General features: G+C 44.6%; 1 protein-coding gene across 2 annotated transcripts in view; it reads left to right on the forward strand.

Annotated features, from left to right (window-relative positions):
- The window catches only part of NRPC2 (nuclear RNA polymerase C2), a 181,221-nt gene that overhangs the window by 84,727 nt on the left and 82,496 nt on the right, over positions 1-13,998 (forward strand). For both annotated transcript variants that reach the window (XM_087688815.1, XM_087688816.1), the window contains exons 6-13: positions 202-254; positions 331-395; positions 1,008-1,113; positions 1,231-1,341; positions 1,486-1,545; positions 7,723-7,767; positions 7,855-7,905; positions 8,010-8,108. In XM_087688815.1, the coding sequence (XP_087544941.1) occupies positions 202-254; positions 331-395; positions 1,008-1,113; positions 1,231-1,341; positions 1,486-1,545; positions 7,723-7,767; positions 7,855-7,905; positions 8,010-8,108 (590 nt within the window). The remainder of the gene's footprint in view (positions 1-201; positions 255-330; positions 396-1,007; positions 1,114-1,230; positions 1,342-1,485; positions 1,546-7,722; positions 7,768-7,854; positions 7,906-8,009; positions 8,109-13,998) is intronic.

A 13,998-nucleotide genomic window follows, 5' to 3' on the forward strand; every position in this document is an offset into this window, starting at 1 on the left:
GACATGGAATGAAGATTTAATTTTTTTTTTCTTTTTTGGGTTTGGTTCTGCGGCAGTGATAGCTAAGAGTTTTTGTTTATGACTTAACCTTACATGGGGCACTTTATTCTGTATATTCTTATGGCTGGGACTGTTTTGCTTGTGACAATACATATCTAGAATTTTCAATACCAATTTCTTTAAATTTTTCTGCTTTTGCAGGAGAGTGTCCTCTTGATCCTGGAGGATATTTTGTTGTTAAAGGAACTGAAAAGGTAGGAAACTGTTTTAGAGTTTGGTGCTTGCTAAGGCTTGTGATGGGGCGCTTGATCCTTGGTTATGTTGTTTCAGGTCATCTTGATTCAGGAGCAATTGTCAAAGAACCGAATAATTATTGATACTGACAGTAACGGCTGGTAACACTCGTCTTTACATGCACAAGCATCATGAGTTTGTGAGTGCTTTGAGATACATTTTAAATGGAAAGTCAATGCATGGGTCATGCCTTCTTCCCTAAAAAGCATAGCTCCATTTCCTTTTGAGCATTATACAAGAACCTATAGGCTATAAGTGCAATACCGTCTTAGGTTTTTTCATTCCGTTCATTGTGGAGTGTTTTCCAGTTTTTCACCAAAGTTAGGCTAAATGATATGGTCTTCATTCCTCTTGCAGCTGGAAAGGTATTGCATCTTGTTTTTTAGGAAATCCACATGAACAAGCTTAGGGACCTAGTGAATATGTCTTGCGACTTGAAATTTGACCACGGTAGTCTGCAAGATCTGCATATAACACTGATATAGGAGGCACACAGCACTGGGAACTGTCTTGAGGCAGACAATTCAACCCCTATTTGTTCTGTACTGGACCATTGGTTTGCGCTTCAGTTTCAGCATATAGATGAGCAAGTTGGTAATGTCATGTTTATAGTGTACAAAGAATCTGCATGTTTTTGTTTTTAGTCTTCCTGTCATACAGGTAATCATATTTTACACTTTCACCCTAAACAAGTGCTTTTGATGCCCATTTAGTGTTGCAGCTTCTGTAACAAGCAGCACTCATGAGCGCAAGAGTAAGACCAATTTTGTTGTGAAGCACGAGAGAATCTACGTTCGCCTCAACACCTTCACCGATGATGTATGATCAGGATACTTATAAATTAGCAACTCATTTTCCTGTTAATTTTGGTGCAGTGCATTTGCCAAAAGAGCATCACTTGTAAAAGATAAGGACTTATTTTTTTGAGAAATGCAGGTTCCGATCATGGTAGTATTTAAAGCGATGGGTATGGAGAGTGATCAAGAGATTGTACAGCTTGTGGGTCGCGACCCAAGATTTGCAGGCATTCTTGCCCCTTCATTACAGGTATGCAGACCGGTGTAATGTGCTGGTTGTAGAAAGCTGATACAGAGCTGTCTAAATATATCAAAGATAAGAGAGTTTCATTTAGTTGTTGGAAGTCATTGTTCTAATTGTATGACTGGTCTTTGTGGTTTTCTCATCTGACAGGAGTGCTCATCTTTAGCCATTTATACTGAAAACCAAGCTCTCGAGTACCTGGGAACTAAGGTGCGCAGTAGATTGTGTAATGACAAATATCTTTGCCTGATATGTATGAAGGGGATTATTGCTTATATCAGCAGATTGTGTTGTGCTTTATTGGAGCATGGATAGTAACAGAGGGTGGCCTGCTGCTGACTGAATGAAGGCCAGCCAGGTCAACTGAACTAAGTGGACGCACGTGCTTGATGGCTAAACTAATACACCTGCACAATAAAGGGCTAGTCTCTACAGATAAGGGGATGAGCTGTACATATGGAGATCTAGACTAAACGGCACCAACTAATATTTGAATCTGATCACTACTATATTGAATGCTTGTTGCCTGAACATAGTGGCCTCTATCAATTACCATACTGCGCTCAGAAGGTAGCACGGTTGACTAAATGAAGGTCACCTAGGTCAACTGAACTGTATGGACGTGTGTGCTTGATGACTAAACTAATATGCCTGCACAATAAAGGGTTAGTCTCTACAGATGATGAGATAAGCTGTATTATGTAGGAACAGACTACATTGTACTGACTAATATTTGACTCTGATCACTGCTGTATCGAATGCGTGTCATCTGAACATAGCTTCCACTATCAATGACCATACCATGCGCAGTGAGTAGATAGTTAAGTGCACCCGGTTATTGTGCAATGTCTATTTACTGTCAACAACAGATGTGAACATGAGATAAACCATTTCAGGTGATGTATGAATCTGAGACTACATGTATGGTGTTACAGAGTCTGTACTGAGTTAGACAAAACTCTAAAAACTTTTGTCACTGAAGGATATGTAGGGAGCCAAGGTATATGTGTCAAAGACATGTTCAGCGCTGATGAGTATTTGGATGGTTGCGTTTCACATATATGTTGAGCGCTTGTTTTATTGGGCTTAAAGAATATAGGAACAGAGGGAGATGTATGGATGACTTTTGCAGTCCTGATGGGCCCAGCACTCAACATATATGCAGTCCAACCATCTATAGACTGTATTGACTTTATCTATGTCCTGTCCGATCCATCCTTCTAGGATCTGGACAAAGTTTGTCTGTACTTTCCATGGGCATTGGGAGAGGTCACGTGATGACTCATAATGCATGAGGAAAAAGGCGGAGTAGTAATGTGCATTTTGTGGGTGCTAGGGCTCTTTATTTGGCTTTTAGTTGGGCATCTATTTGGGCAGCTGGGTGGCACATTTTTGTGCTGGTCAGCCTGTTTCATATGGCCGAATCATTGTCTGGGGTGGTGTTCTAAGGCCTATATATAGGGCTTCGACCCTTTTATTACCATCTTGCATCCATTGCTGGTCACTCTGCTGGTATCTAATGTTATTGTACTGTTCATCTCATGCTTGTCTTTATGGATTGCATTGCCCATTCATTCTGAGTTGATTCATTCTGAGTTTTTAAGTTCATTCCCACTGTTTGTTGTGTCAGTGTTTATGCTTTGTCTTTTCATGCTTCCGTTCATCTGTTGCATTCTCACATAGTGTCGGATGGCTAGAAACTTCATTTCTAGTGCTGTTTGCAGCTCTTTACTGGTTCTTCCAGGTCTGCAATTGTTGCATTTTTCTGCTGTTGGAGCTGCTGCACCTTGCCTTTGATCTCCAAAATCTTTGTCTACTTGACTCGATGGCAGGGACCAAGCCTTCACACCTGGCCTCTATAGCATTGCTAAGCTCCTAGAGGGCGAAGCCTCCTTACAACTTGCTTCAATTTTCAAGACAGTCAACCAACCACCCTGACATCACCTAGCAAGTTGCATCCCCTTGGTCTCGAGACTGCAATGGGCTTTAGTGCGAAAGTCAATTTCGATGGTTTTGCAGGCTCCCTAACATCCACTTTCATTTGAAGTACAAGACCTTGACCATCCCACACTTCTGCGACTTGGGTGTTGTTCTAGAAGATCCACTTGCCATCATCTGTCCACACTTGGGGTGTCCCAGCAGGCCCATAGTCTTCAGTGTACAAGGGCTCACCACCCTCTTGTTCAGCCACTGCAATCCCATTGTCATCTTCATTGACCTCATAGGAGTAGACATGCACTTGATCACTAAAACACACATGTTTCCTACCACTAGTCAACTTGGAGTCTTGAGGCTTTGGATTTGACACCATGATCTCCTCATTGGCTTCGTCGTTTGAAGGGCTCTCAGAGTTGACTTGTGCCCCAGCTTGGGCCTTCATCTTCCGTCTCTTCTTCGCGCACATCTTTTCTTGGATTGGCCCTCTAGCCTCGATGCCGCCATATGGCCTCGCGGCCTGATCACCACACGGCTGTTTGGCCTTCGCTTCATTGCATGACTTGGCTAGCTTCTTTATACTCGCCGAAACGGCTAGTTCTTGTGGCTCATCACCACTTGGCCTCTCACGGCCCTTCTCTTCGCCACAAAGCTTGGCCCTCTTCTTTATACTCACCCGCTTTGTGAGTCTCTGATCCAACCCTCCTCGGCCCTTCTCTTCACCACACGATTCGGCCTGCTTCTTTATACTCATTGTTGGCTTTGCAAGCCTTTGACCCTCATCTGCAAACATGGCCCACTTGTTTATATTCATTCATGGTCCAACGAGTTCTTCATCAATACTTGTTCCATGGGTCATCTCTTCCTCTGCTTCATCCCATGCTTATCGTCTGCAAACTAGGCATGAAGTTGGCAGGTTTTTTTCCCTTTGAACCATGTTGTCACTTCATCAAACCACTCCTCGCACTTTGGCCCGTGATGTTTCATCCTATGGTGGTTTCTTTATACTCCCCTAGGTGCATGAGTCTTGATATCTGTCCCAATTTGTTTATCCTCCCTCCCCAAGTACAGGAGTCTTTGCTTTTGCCAATCTCATTCCCTAACATATCCTATATTCGTCCATTTGGTAGCATAACCTGTTTATAGCCTTGAGCTTTGAGCATTGGGAGCACCTTCCGAATTTGCTCCTCTAGTAAGTGCATTCTTTGGGTCTTCATCTTGACTTCCTCAATATCGGACTTGTCATTATCAACATCAATCCACATGGATGCTTGCTTACTCTCTTTGGGCTCTTCATTTGGTCCACAGACCTCTTTAGCACAAGAATCATATGAGTTCACTATCAAACATGAAACTTGGCATGTAGGCCATCTTCATCACCTGTTCATCCTTAGGAGTTTCCATGGCGACAATTTCCTTTATACTCGCCCATGCTATCACAAGTTCCTTGACCTATTATTTGCAATCTGGCTCATTGGCTTCCATGTAGTCCTCTTGGCACCACTTGTCTTCACATGCTTCATAGCCTGGCCACTCAACCTCTGTGTTGTCATCTTGGCACCGATTCCTTTCACCTTCTTTGGGATGGGGCCCATAGGCTGTTGCTTTGATTTTGTAGTCTTGCCCATAGGCCTCTTCTCTCCACTCCCAAGCAGTTTTATCACTATAAGTATCATTGTTGTTGACTTGATTCGGCCTGTAGGTCTCACCTTCAAGCTTTGCCCTAAGCCCATCACCTTGTTGAACCCAAGTAAAGCCCTTCCTCATAAGTGTATTCGTCAAGCCAAGGCTCAATGACCTTCTAGGTCCCAATTGGGTATTCACAATTGTTGTGGGATGGCTTAGATGCTACCCACTTCTCCATTTCAGCGTCACATGTAAGTCCTTTCATTTCATCATCAAAAGCTCTCTGCTTGTCTTGACTCGAACTCTACCCAGTCTAGGGGTTGGTCTAGCCACCATTCACCATTGCCAGCCGCTTCCAAGCCTTCCCATTCCTTTCAAGCTCATTTGCATAGTGGACATCAGGTTCATTTTGGTATTGTTGCCCTAGCTTGGGTGCATCGTCCTCAGTCTAGTCTCAACCTTTGCAACCATGATCTAGGCTTCTCTTAGACTTTTGCACTTTAGCCTCTTTACTTGCGCTTGTACCATCCATGAGTTGTTTCGAGGTTGCATGCTGCTTTGCATTGAGTTGACCAATCATCATTACTTCTTGGACCTCCAATTGGTTTCTCATTGCCACATAGAGGCCCTTATCCTCTTTAGTTACATTGGCCTCATTGTCTTTGTCACTATCCTCTTCAAACTCATTTCCTTAGCACCCAAATAGGCCTTCGCCGCGTTATATTCCACTCAGAGGCACGAGGTTCATGGTGTTTGCCTTTCTCATCAGGCATACCTCCATTTGCCATGTGATCTCTGTATTCATTGGCCTTGTTCATTCTTAATTGTTTTTCTACAAACAATAGGTCATAATTTGGATCATCTGCTTATTTCTCATACTAGTCATCTAATTTACCATTAAAAGCATGTAGGCTGAACTTGAGTTCCACTTTTCTTCCCTTGACAAGGTCCACTTTTCTTTTGACATCCTTTTGGTGTTTAATAGAAGGTTCCCCCCTTGCTCTCGAGTATATTGATCCACTTGACAAGGCCCACTTTTCTTCCCTTGACAAGGTCCACTTTTCTTTTGACATCCTTTTGGTGTTTAATAGAAGGTTCCCCCCTTGCTCTTGAGTATATTAATCTTTGACTCCCATAGGGTCCACCTTTCTTTTCCAGATCATGCCATTCTATCAAGATGTTCTTTTTCTTGGCATACAAGTTTCTAATCTTTTGCCTTTCAGCACCGTTTGGGGAGTCTTTTGTATTTTTCCCTTTGTTCTCCCTTTTTCTCAAAATGTTACGTTTACCCATCTTGGGTCATTTCATCTTTCCCTTGCCTTAGGACGACCTTTGTGCATCACAGTGGCCTTGCTTTGATACCAAGTGTTATGGATCCTCTTGGACTAGGAGCTAACTTACAAGGCCATTGCCCCCAATGGGTTACCACAGTCCACCTTGATATCTCCCCCCAATGGGCAAGGAGTTGGCTGCATCACATTGCACTTGTAGGCTCATGCGCTAGATAGTATGATAGCTATACCTTGTAACTCCAATAAGAGCCGAGGGATGTAACCCAAGCCTTTGATCAAAGCCTAAGCCTCACTCGTGCACTCACCATCCCCACTCTAGATACTCGTTTGGGTGAGGGCTTCCATACGTCGAGTCGATTCTATTTTTGGAATAGCAGGGGGGGGGGGGGGCGCTGAGCCTCAAGCCACTAAACCATGCCCATGCATATGGATCACAGTCCCATGCCATGGTCCACTGTGGAGAACCTAGTTGCCTTGAGTGGAATACTTCCCCTATATAGACACTCCTTGAGAGCAGAGCCCTAGGACATGAAGGGCGTATTTAGAGGCAGCTTACAGGCACCTTTATGAGGGAGGCTTAGGGGGCCTTAGAAGAGTTCTAGTGTTAGTCTACATCTGGGAGGAGCATTGAGGAGACTCCGACACAGCCACAGGTTGCACCTGCACAAGGGACACAGATTGATCAAGTGGTCCAGCTGGGTGGATCTAACATATCCTAGACCTTGAAACAAGCATTGGAGACACATGCATATAAGGATATAGGATATCATTTCTAGGGCTAGAGCAAGCCCCATGTACCTCCATGATATTACTAGTCTTGGTCCATGTAGATTAGGCTTTATCATTCCTTATTGTATCAGCTAGGGCATTCTGTTAGCTGTTAGCTCTATAGTTTTTAAGCTTTAAAAAAAAAAAAAACTATTCACTTAACATTTATTGTTCTGTTTCAGACAGTTTTATCATCACATAGATGGTTGTAACTCATGGTCCCATAGGTCACTGTGGCCCTTTGCCGATGTTAATAAATCATTTCATTAATTCTGTTCTCTCTGTCTGTCTGTCTTTGCGCTGCCACACCACCACCACACCCCCCTTTTTTTAAAAATATGTAGACCTGTGTGTGTGTGTGTTAGTTCCACTCTTTCCCTCCTCTCGTTGTGTGTGCTGTTAACTGCACGATTATTTTTGTTTGAATGAGTGCACGGGTCCAAAGTTGACGGGTCATATCCAGGCACAATAAATTTCTTATATCCATGCATAATTATGTGGAAAGTTGTTGCTCGTGATACTTGGGTATCGGCTTCAACTCCTTGTGTATGTGTAAGTTTGATAGTTCTATGAGGATGACAGCTCTAAAGGGCCAAACATAAGGCTATACAACAGTCAAAGACTTGTAACTTGAGTATGTTGTAGTGTACTCAATGTGGCTTTTGTAGCTTTAATGCATGCATCAATGTGAATTTTTTACTTAAATGTCAAGGTTTTCAAATAGCTTTCACAAAATTTCCACATCTTCTGTTCATTGATCTTCCAGGTTAAGGTTATGCAGAAGGCATGGGTTAAGCAAACAAAATCAAAGGTGATTGGGCTTTCTAATGATTAAGACTAAAAGTGTCTTCTTCCAGGTTTGGTGATAGACCTGTGCTGAAAGTATCATTGTATACAGGTGGATGAGGCTCGTGACATTTTGTTAAACGTATTCCTAGCTCATGTTCCAGTAAGAGCCTATGTTGTTCAACAGTAAATTGTGATGGTTTTTGTGTAAGAGCAGTTTGATCAAATTGCAGCTAGTGTAATCCCTTCTGCTATACTTTCCTACAGGTATTTCAGTACAACTTTAGGCAGAAGTGTATCTATGTTGGAATTATTCTTCGGCGCATGCTGGAGGCTATGATGGATCCATCTTGCATTGATGATAAGGTAAATGACCTTTGAAGTGCTGTTCTAGTACAGTTTGTCCATGTGGTTCCCATGAACGATCACTAATGTGTTCAGCTTCCTTTGTTCGTCTCCTTGTGAGCATTCTTGTCACTTGGTTAGGGAACTTGTCCTACAGCTGCATACCACAAGGATCTCATGGCTCCATACTTTATTTATGTATGCAATCCAATTCAGGAAAATCAAAACACCTAAATACATGTATACGTATATTTTCCTCCTGTCTTCTTTCTTCATTTCCTCTTTGTCCGTTCTTGATGAAAGTTTTGTCCAAGCTCTCTGAAATTAAGCTTTCTAATCAACCTCAGAATTAAAAGCAGTAGATTATCGTTCTTATAGAACAGCTGAGACTACAAGATCCTCTCTAACATTTGCAAATGTGTTAGTTTGGCCTGGCTACATATCTATGAACACAGATTGAGAGACCAGAGGTCATCATGCTCTCATGGATGATCTATAACAAACCATCAGTACCACATGAGATCAGTAGAGCAGAGTTTGCTGCACCCCCAATGATGTTGGAGGCCCTCTTTCAGACCATCAGCTTCATACACAGAGTACATGGCATGCACTTAGACATATTGCCTAAGAGAGCACTTGAGGCTTTCAGGCTGCTAGCACAGGTAGTATATGAGAACTCATGGTATACCTAAGCTGAGCAGGGGTTCATAGGATATAAGATTGGCATGGATCACCTCCCTCCCTTTCAGTATGACCCGGACTCCTCTCCATACATCTCTCTCACACTAAGAGGAACCTAGTCATGTGACAAGATCTCTACCAGCTGCACATACATTGTATATGGATCTCACCAGCTAGGAAACAACAAATAACTGAAAATGCAAAAAAAAAAAAGAAAAAAAAAAGCCCTAGGGATCTAATACAATGTGGAATTGATATGGGTATTAGTATCATCCAAAGATCTCTCTCATGGATCTATGCAACATGGATAAGCTGAAGTGTCGGAGTAGAGCTGCTTGATGACATGTGGTATCATTTGTACCCTCTTGTGGTGGCTCAAGGATGTTGATGGTGAGCATTGGGCAGCGTGCTTTGCAATTCTCGGTGGCTCTATCTAAGGTGACTCCTTGTGGTGGAACCATGAGTAGATACAGGGTATGCTTTGAGGTATGATGTATAAATACAACTTTGAAAATGCGTTGCCATGAATCCCCAAGGTGCCTCCCTCGAGACTATAAGAGGTGATCTCTATGTTGGCGTAGCTCCAACGGGAAGAGTCCAAGGGAATGCTGATCAAGGAAGTCCATGACCTTGGATAGTGATTCAAATCCCTCTCAAAATAGATAGTGGAAGTGCCCTTTGATCTCATAGTACACTAGGCACTTGCATATATAATGCTCCTCAAGTCTCTAGCTTCAAGTTGGCAGAGCTGGCGAATCTCTCTCTCTAGAGGGAGGAAATTTGATCCATACTGATTGGTCTCTACCCATAAATTGGTGTGAGAAGGTATGAGCGGCATGCCGATTGTGGGTATAGGGTTACTAGACATAGAGGCAGCATGCGATATAGATTACAGAGATCCACCAGTAACACGAGCAATACTTAATAGAGCTAGGGATTGGTCTAGATGCTACCCCCATATTATCTCATCAGGGATGTATGATAATACTCTAGCCATAAATCTTACCCGGGTAGAGTTAGTCATGGGTGTATTTTTATTTGGCCACACAGCTAGCCATGTATTGCTCCATACACTACCCATCCTCTTCTTTTTTTATCCTTACGTGGGCACTGTATTGTACATCACTTTAGCCTCTTTGCACAATATGTCACCAATTATCATTTAGCATGTCACACTTTGATGTCTAGTGATGACTATCATTGTACATGGTTTTTCCTTGTAGGTAGTTTTTGGCCCGATTAGACATTAGCATATCTTTCTTTCTTTTTGCTTGTTACCTCAATTGCCACCCTTTCTTTCTACCGGCCATTTAGTTCTCTCCATCATGTGCATAACTAGCCCTGCCTTAAGACAAGATGAGGTAGCCCTTGCCATTTGAGGGGAAGGGGTTGTTCCTTAGATGGCGAGGACATCATAGAATCAATAATAGCCCCTTAGCTTATCCGTAATCCCACCTACAGGTGAAGATGATAGTTAGACTAAGCTTATCCCTATTCCCACCTACAAGTGAAGATAATAGCAAGATAGATCTTCTTTGAGGTATTGGTATCTTTTGTGTTGTTGAAACCCATCTCTAAGCCCTCTTCATGGCGATCCTACTGTTAGAGATCAGTTGCCTGGTTGGACTGCACAGTCCACAGTCCAGTCGGACTGCCACGTGGCAGTCGGACCTGCTGCAGTAAAGTCAGCTGCATTTAATGCAGCCGACCTGCATATTTTGGCGCCCAGGTTTTTGGCTATTTATAGCCGATTTTTCCAGCAGTCTCCCACATTCTTCTGCTCGCAGATTACAGGCTGAGGCTCGCGCAGATTCCGTCTCTGTTCACAGATTTCAGTCAGGAGATCGTGCAGACTGCAGTGGACTTCGAGGTGGACAGCAGGTTGCATCGTCGAGGTGGAGACACGCAGTCCAGCACACTGCGCCCGTGTATATATCTGCATATCTTTGTATATAGCACACTTTAGTGTATATATCTGCATATCTTTGTATATAGCACACTTTATATAGCAGATCTTCATCTTCCACTCTCTCTTTCTCTCTCTTCTGTCTCTCTCTGCGTTCTCTCTCTCTCAGTCCTACGCTTCCGCACCGCTGCACTTTGACATGGTATCAGAGCAGTGTAGAAGGGCTGATTGAGTGCAGAACCAACCTGAAGAGGAGTTTCTATCGCGACACAAGGTTGCGTTTTCAGCGTTTGAGGGCAGGCAGGAGGGCTGCGCCTTGGAACAAGGCTGAAGCGAGCGTGGGCGCACGGGAAAGGAGTCTAGGTTGTGGATTTGCTGCTGTTTTTTGTTGTTTTGACGAGGAGAAAGTTTGAGTTTTTAGCTTTCAAGTGTAGGTTTTGCTTTTTCATCGCCTCCGGCGGGTGAAGAAGTTTCGGGTCGCGGAAGAGCCCTAGCAGGCTGCGTTTTCACAGTTAGAGGGGCTGCTTTTGCGTTTGTGAAGATGTCTATAGAGATTGACTTGGAGTTCCAGACGATTATGGACCGGAAGATGCCCGTCTTACCGGCTCTTCCCGCAGATCAGAAGCTCGATGGCAACAACTACCGCATCTGCCGTGTGATGATGTTGGCCATCCTTGAGTCCTACGATTTGGCGGAGCTTATACAAGAGGAGATCGACCGGCCCTCGGTGAGAGATGAGTCCAAACTCTCTTCCGATGCTCGTGCGGAGTTGGCCAAGGCACAGTCTCACTGGGACAAACTGAATGCCAGGATTCGTTCCTTTCTTTTTCTGTCTTGTACTACAGCCGTGATAGCTCACATCGAGCACTTGACGGTGGCTTGGGAGATATGGCTGGAGCTTGATCAGATGTATAACTGGATGACCCTTATGAAGCGGGTTTATTTGGAGGTACAGATGCGGACCTTCTCCGTGAACAAGTCTTCTTCGTTGCGGGAGCACATCAACAAGCTTAGACAGCTTCAGATGCTGGTTCAGAATGCGGGGAAGCCGATTTCCTCCGAAGACATGGCGATCACACTCTTGTCCCAGTTGCCGCCACGATTCGGTGCTTTCTACTTTGCCCTTATTGCTTCGGGGTGGGAGTCCACTCTTCGGTGGGAAGAGTTGGTTCCTATGGTCTTAGACCAAGAGGAACAACTAAAGGGACAGAATGCTTCCAAATCGGAGGCGCTAACAGGTCAAGCCTCTCAGAAGAAGGGGAAGGACCAAAAGAAGAAGAAGGGGGATAACAAGTCAAAGAAGGACAAGGACAAGGACAAAGAATCCACATGCCATATTTGTGGAAAGACTGGCCATTGGAAGAAGGATTGCCCTGACAAAAACAAGGACACCAACAAGAAGGACACGAAGGATTCTGGAGCTGTGGCTGCACCCTCATCAGCTGCATTTCTTCATCTAGCTTTCATTGAGGACTCTACACCGAATGCTTTTGATGCTGCACTGACGGCTTCCCAGGCTTGAGAGTGGATCGTTGATAGTGGTGTCTCCCGGCACATGACTCCTTCATCAGATGGTGTTGCCTAGTTGCGACCTTCGTGTGGGCAGATTCTCATTGGAGATACCTTTTCAGTGTCTATTGCAAGACAGGGTGAGATGCAGCTTATTCCAGATGGACGTGGTGCTACCCATACCTCAGAGGTCTTGCATGTACTAGGTTTAGGGTATCATCTTCTGTCAGTTCATAAGATTTGCTCCCTTGGACTTTTGGTGGAGTTTGACAGTGATTCGGTGCGAGTCCTTGATCGTGCGTCTAGGAAGGTTCCCTCATCTGGATATGAGGAGAACGACATCTACAAATTGAAGTCTTCCACTGCCCTCTCTACTCTTCTTCTTACCTCTCAGACACAGTCAAAGCTATGGCATGCTCGGTTTGGTCACCTCAACTATGATTATCTTCGGAGGGCGTCACGTGGACAGCTTGTTTGAGGGTTGCCGGACATAGTGGTGAGCCAGTAGCCATGTGTCTCCTGCATTCGTGGGAAGCAACATAGGGATGCCATTCCCCACAAAGCTTCGCGGCAGTCTACTTCACCGATGGAGCTTGTATCTACGGATCTCTGTGGCCCTATGAGGAACGAGTCCTTGCGAGAGAGCTCGTACTTCATATTGATCGTAGATGACTACAGCAGGATGACATGGGCCTATTTCTTGGCATTGAAGTCAGAAGCTTTCTCCCACTTCAAGGATTGGCTTCTCTTTGAGGAGAACCGATCAGGCGGAGATTGAAGACCTTGCGATCTGACAAGGGTGGTGAATTTGTTTCTAATGAGTTTGCTCGTTTTTGTGCAGATAAGGGTATTCACTAGGAGTTTGCTAATACTAACACTCCTCAAGAAAATGACATTCTTGAACGGAAGAACCGAAGTGTGATTGAGATGGCGCGCACCATGATGGAGCACCGACAGACACCTTAGTTTCTGTGGGCCGAGGCTGTGGCTATTGCAGTCCACATCCTTAACCGATCCCCCACTTTGGCCGTTGATGGGATGGCACCTTTTGAGGTTAACTTTGGGACTAAGCCTGATGTTTCTTATTTTAGGGTGTTTGGGTGTGATGTCTATGTTCACATTTCCAAGGCTCATCGTGATAAATTTGATGGTATTTGTTGGCTACAGCTCTGAGTCCCAAGGCTATCGTTTATAGGATCCCGTTAAGCGGGATGTGTACACCAGTCAAGATGTGCGGTTTGTGGAGATTCCGGCCATACCAGCGGGTGAGGAGCATCCCGTTCTTGGAGATCCAGGGGAGAGTTGGGCTCCCGCTACAGTTCCTTTGGAGCCCGCGCCTTTTGATTTTGATTCTGTTTCTGACACAGAGTCTACTGTTCCACCAGTCACCCCCGAGGAGTTACCACCGGTGGATATCCCAGAGTCTTTAGCTGCTGGAGAGAGACGAGGAGAGGTTCGGGCTCCTCCTCGTTGGGCCCGTGACACACTCCGTGATTCAGGGATTGAGGGGGTTCTTGAGGAGTGGGGACCGCAGGATCGTCTGCGGCGGTCACGGAGGCACCAGGCACATTCTACGGAGCTTGTTTGCTCTAACTATTGTTTGATGACCCGTGTTATGTAGGATCGAGAGCCCACCTCCGTGAAGGAGGCTTTACAGTCTGCACCATGGAAGAAAGCTATGGAAGCCGAGTTGGAGGCTATTGAGAGGAATGGCACTTGGTCACTCGTGCTACGCCCCCCGAATAAGAAGGTGATTGGCGTCAAATGGGTCTTCAAGACCAAGTACCTTAGCGATGGTTCTTTGGACAAGCACAA

This window comes from Lygodium microphyllum, chromosome 11 (assembly GCF_053477565.2).
Source record: "Lygodium microphyllum isolate KBCC chromosome 11, Lygodium_microphyllum_v1.1.10, whole genome shotgun sequence".
NCBI lineage: Eukaryota > Viridiplantae > Streptophyta > Polypodiopsida > Schizaeales > Lygodiaceae > Lygodium > Lygodium microphyllum.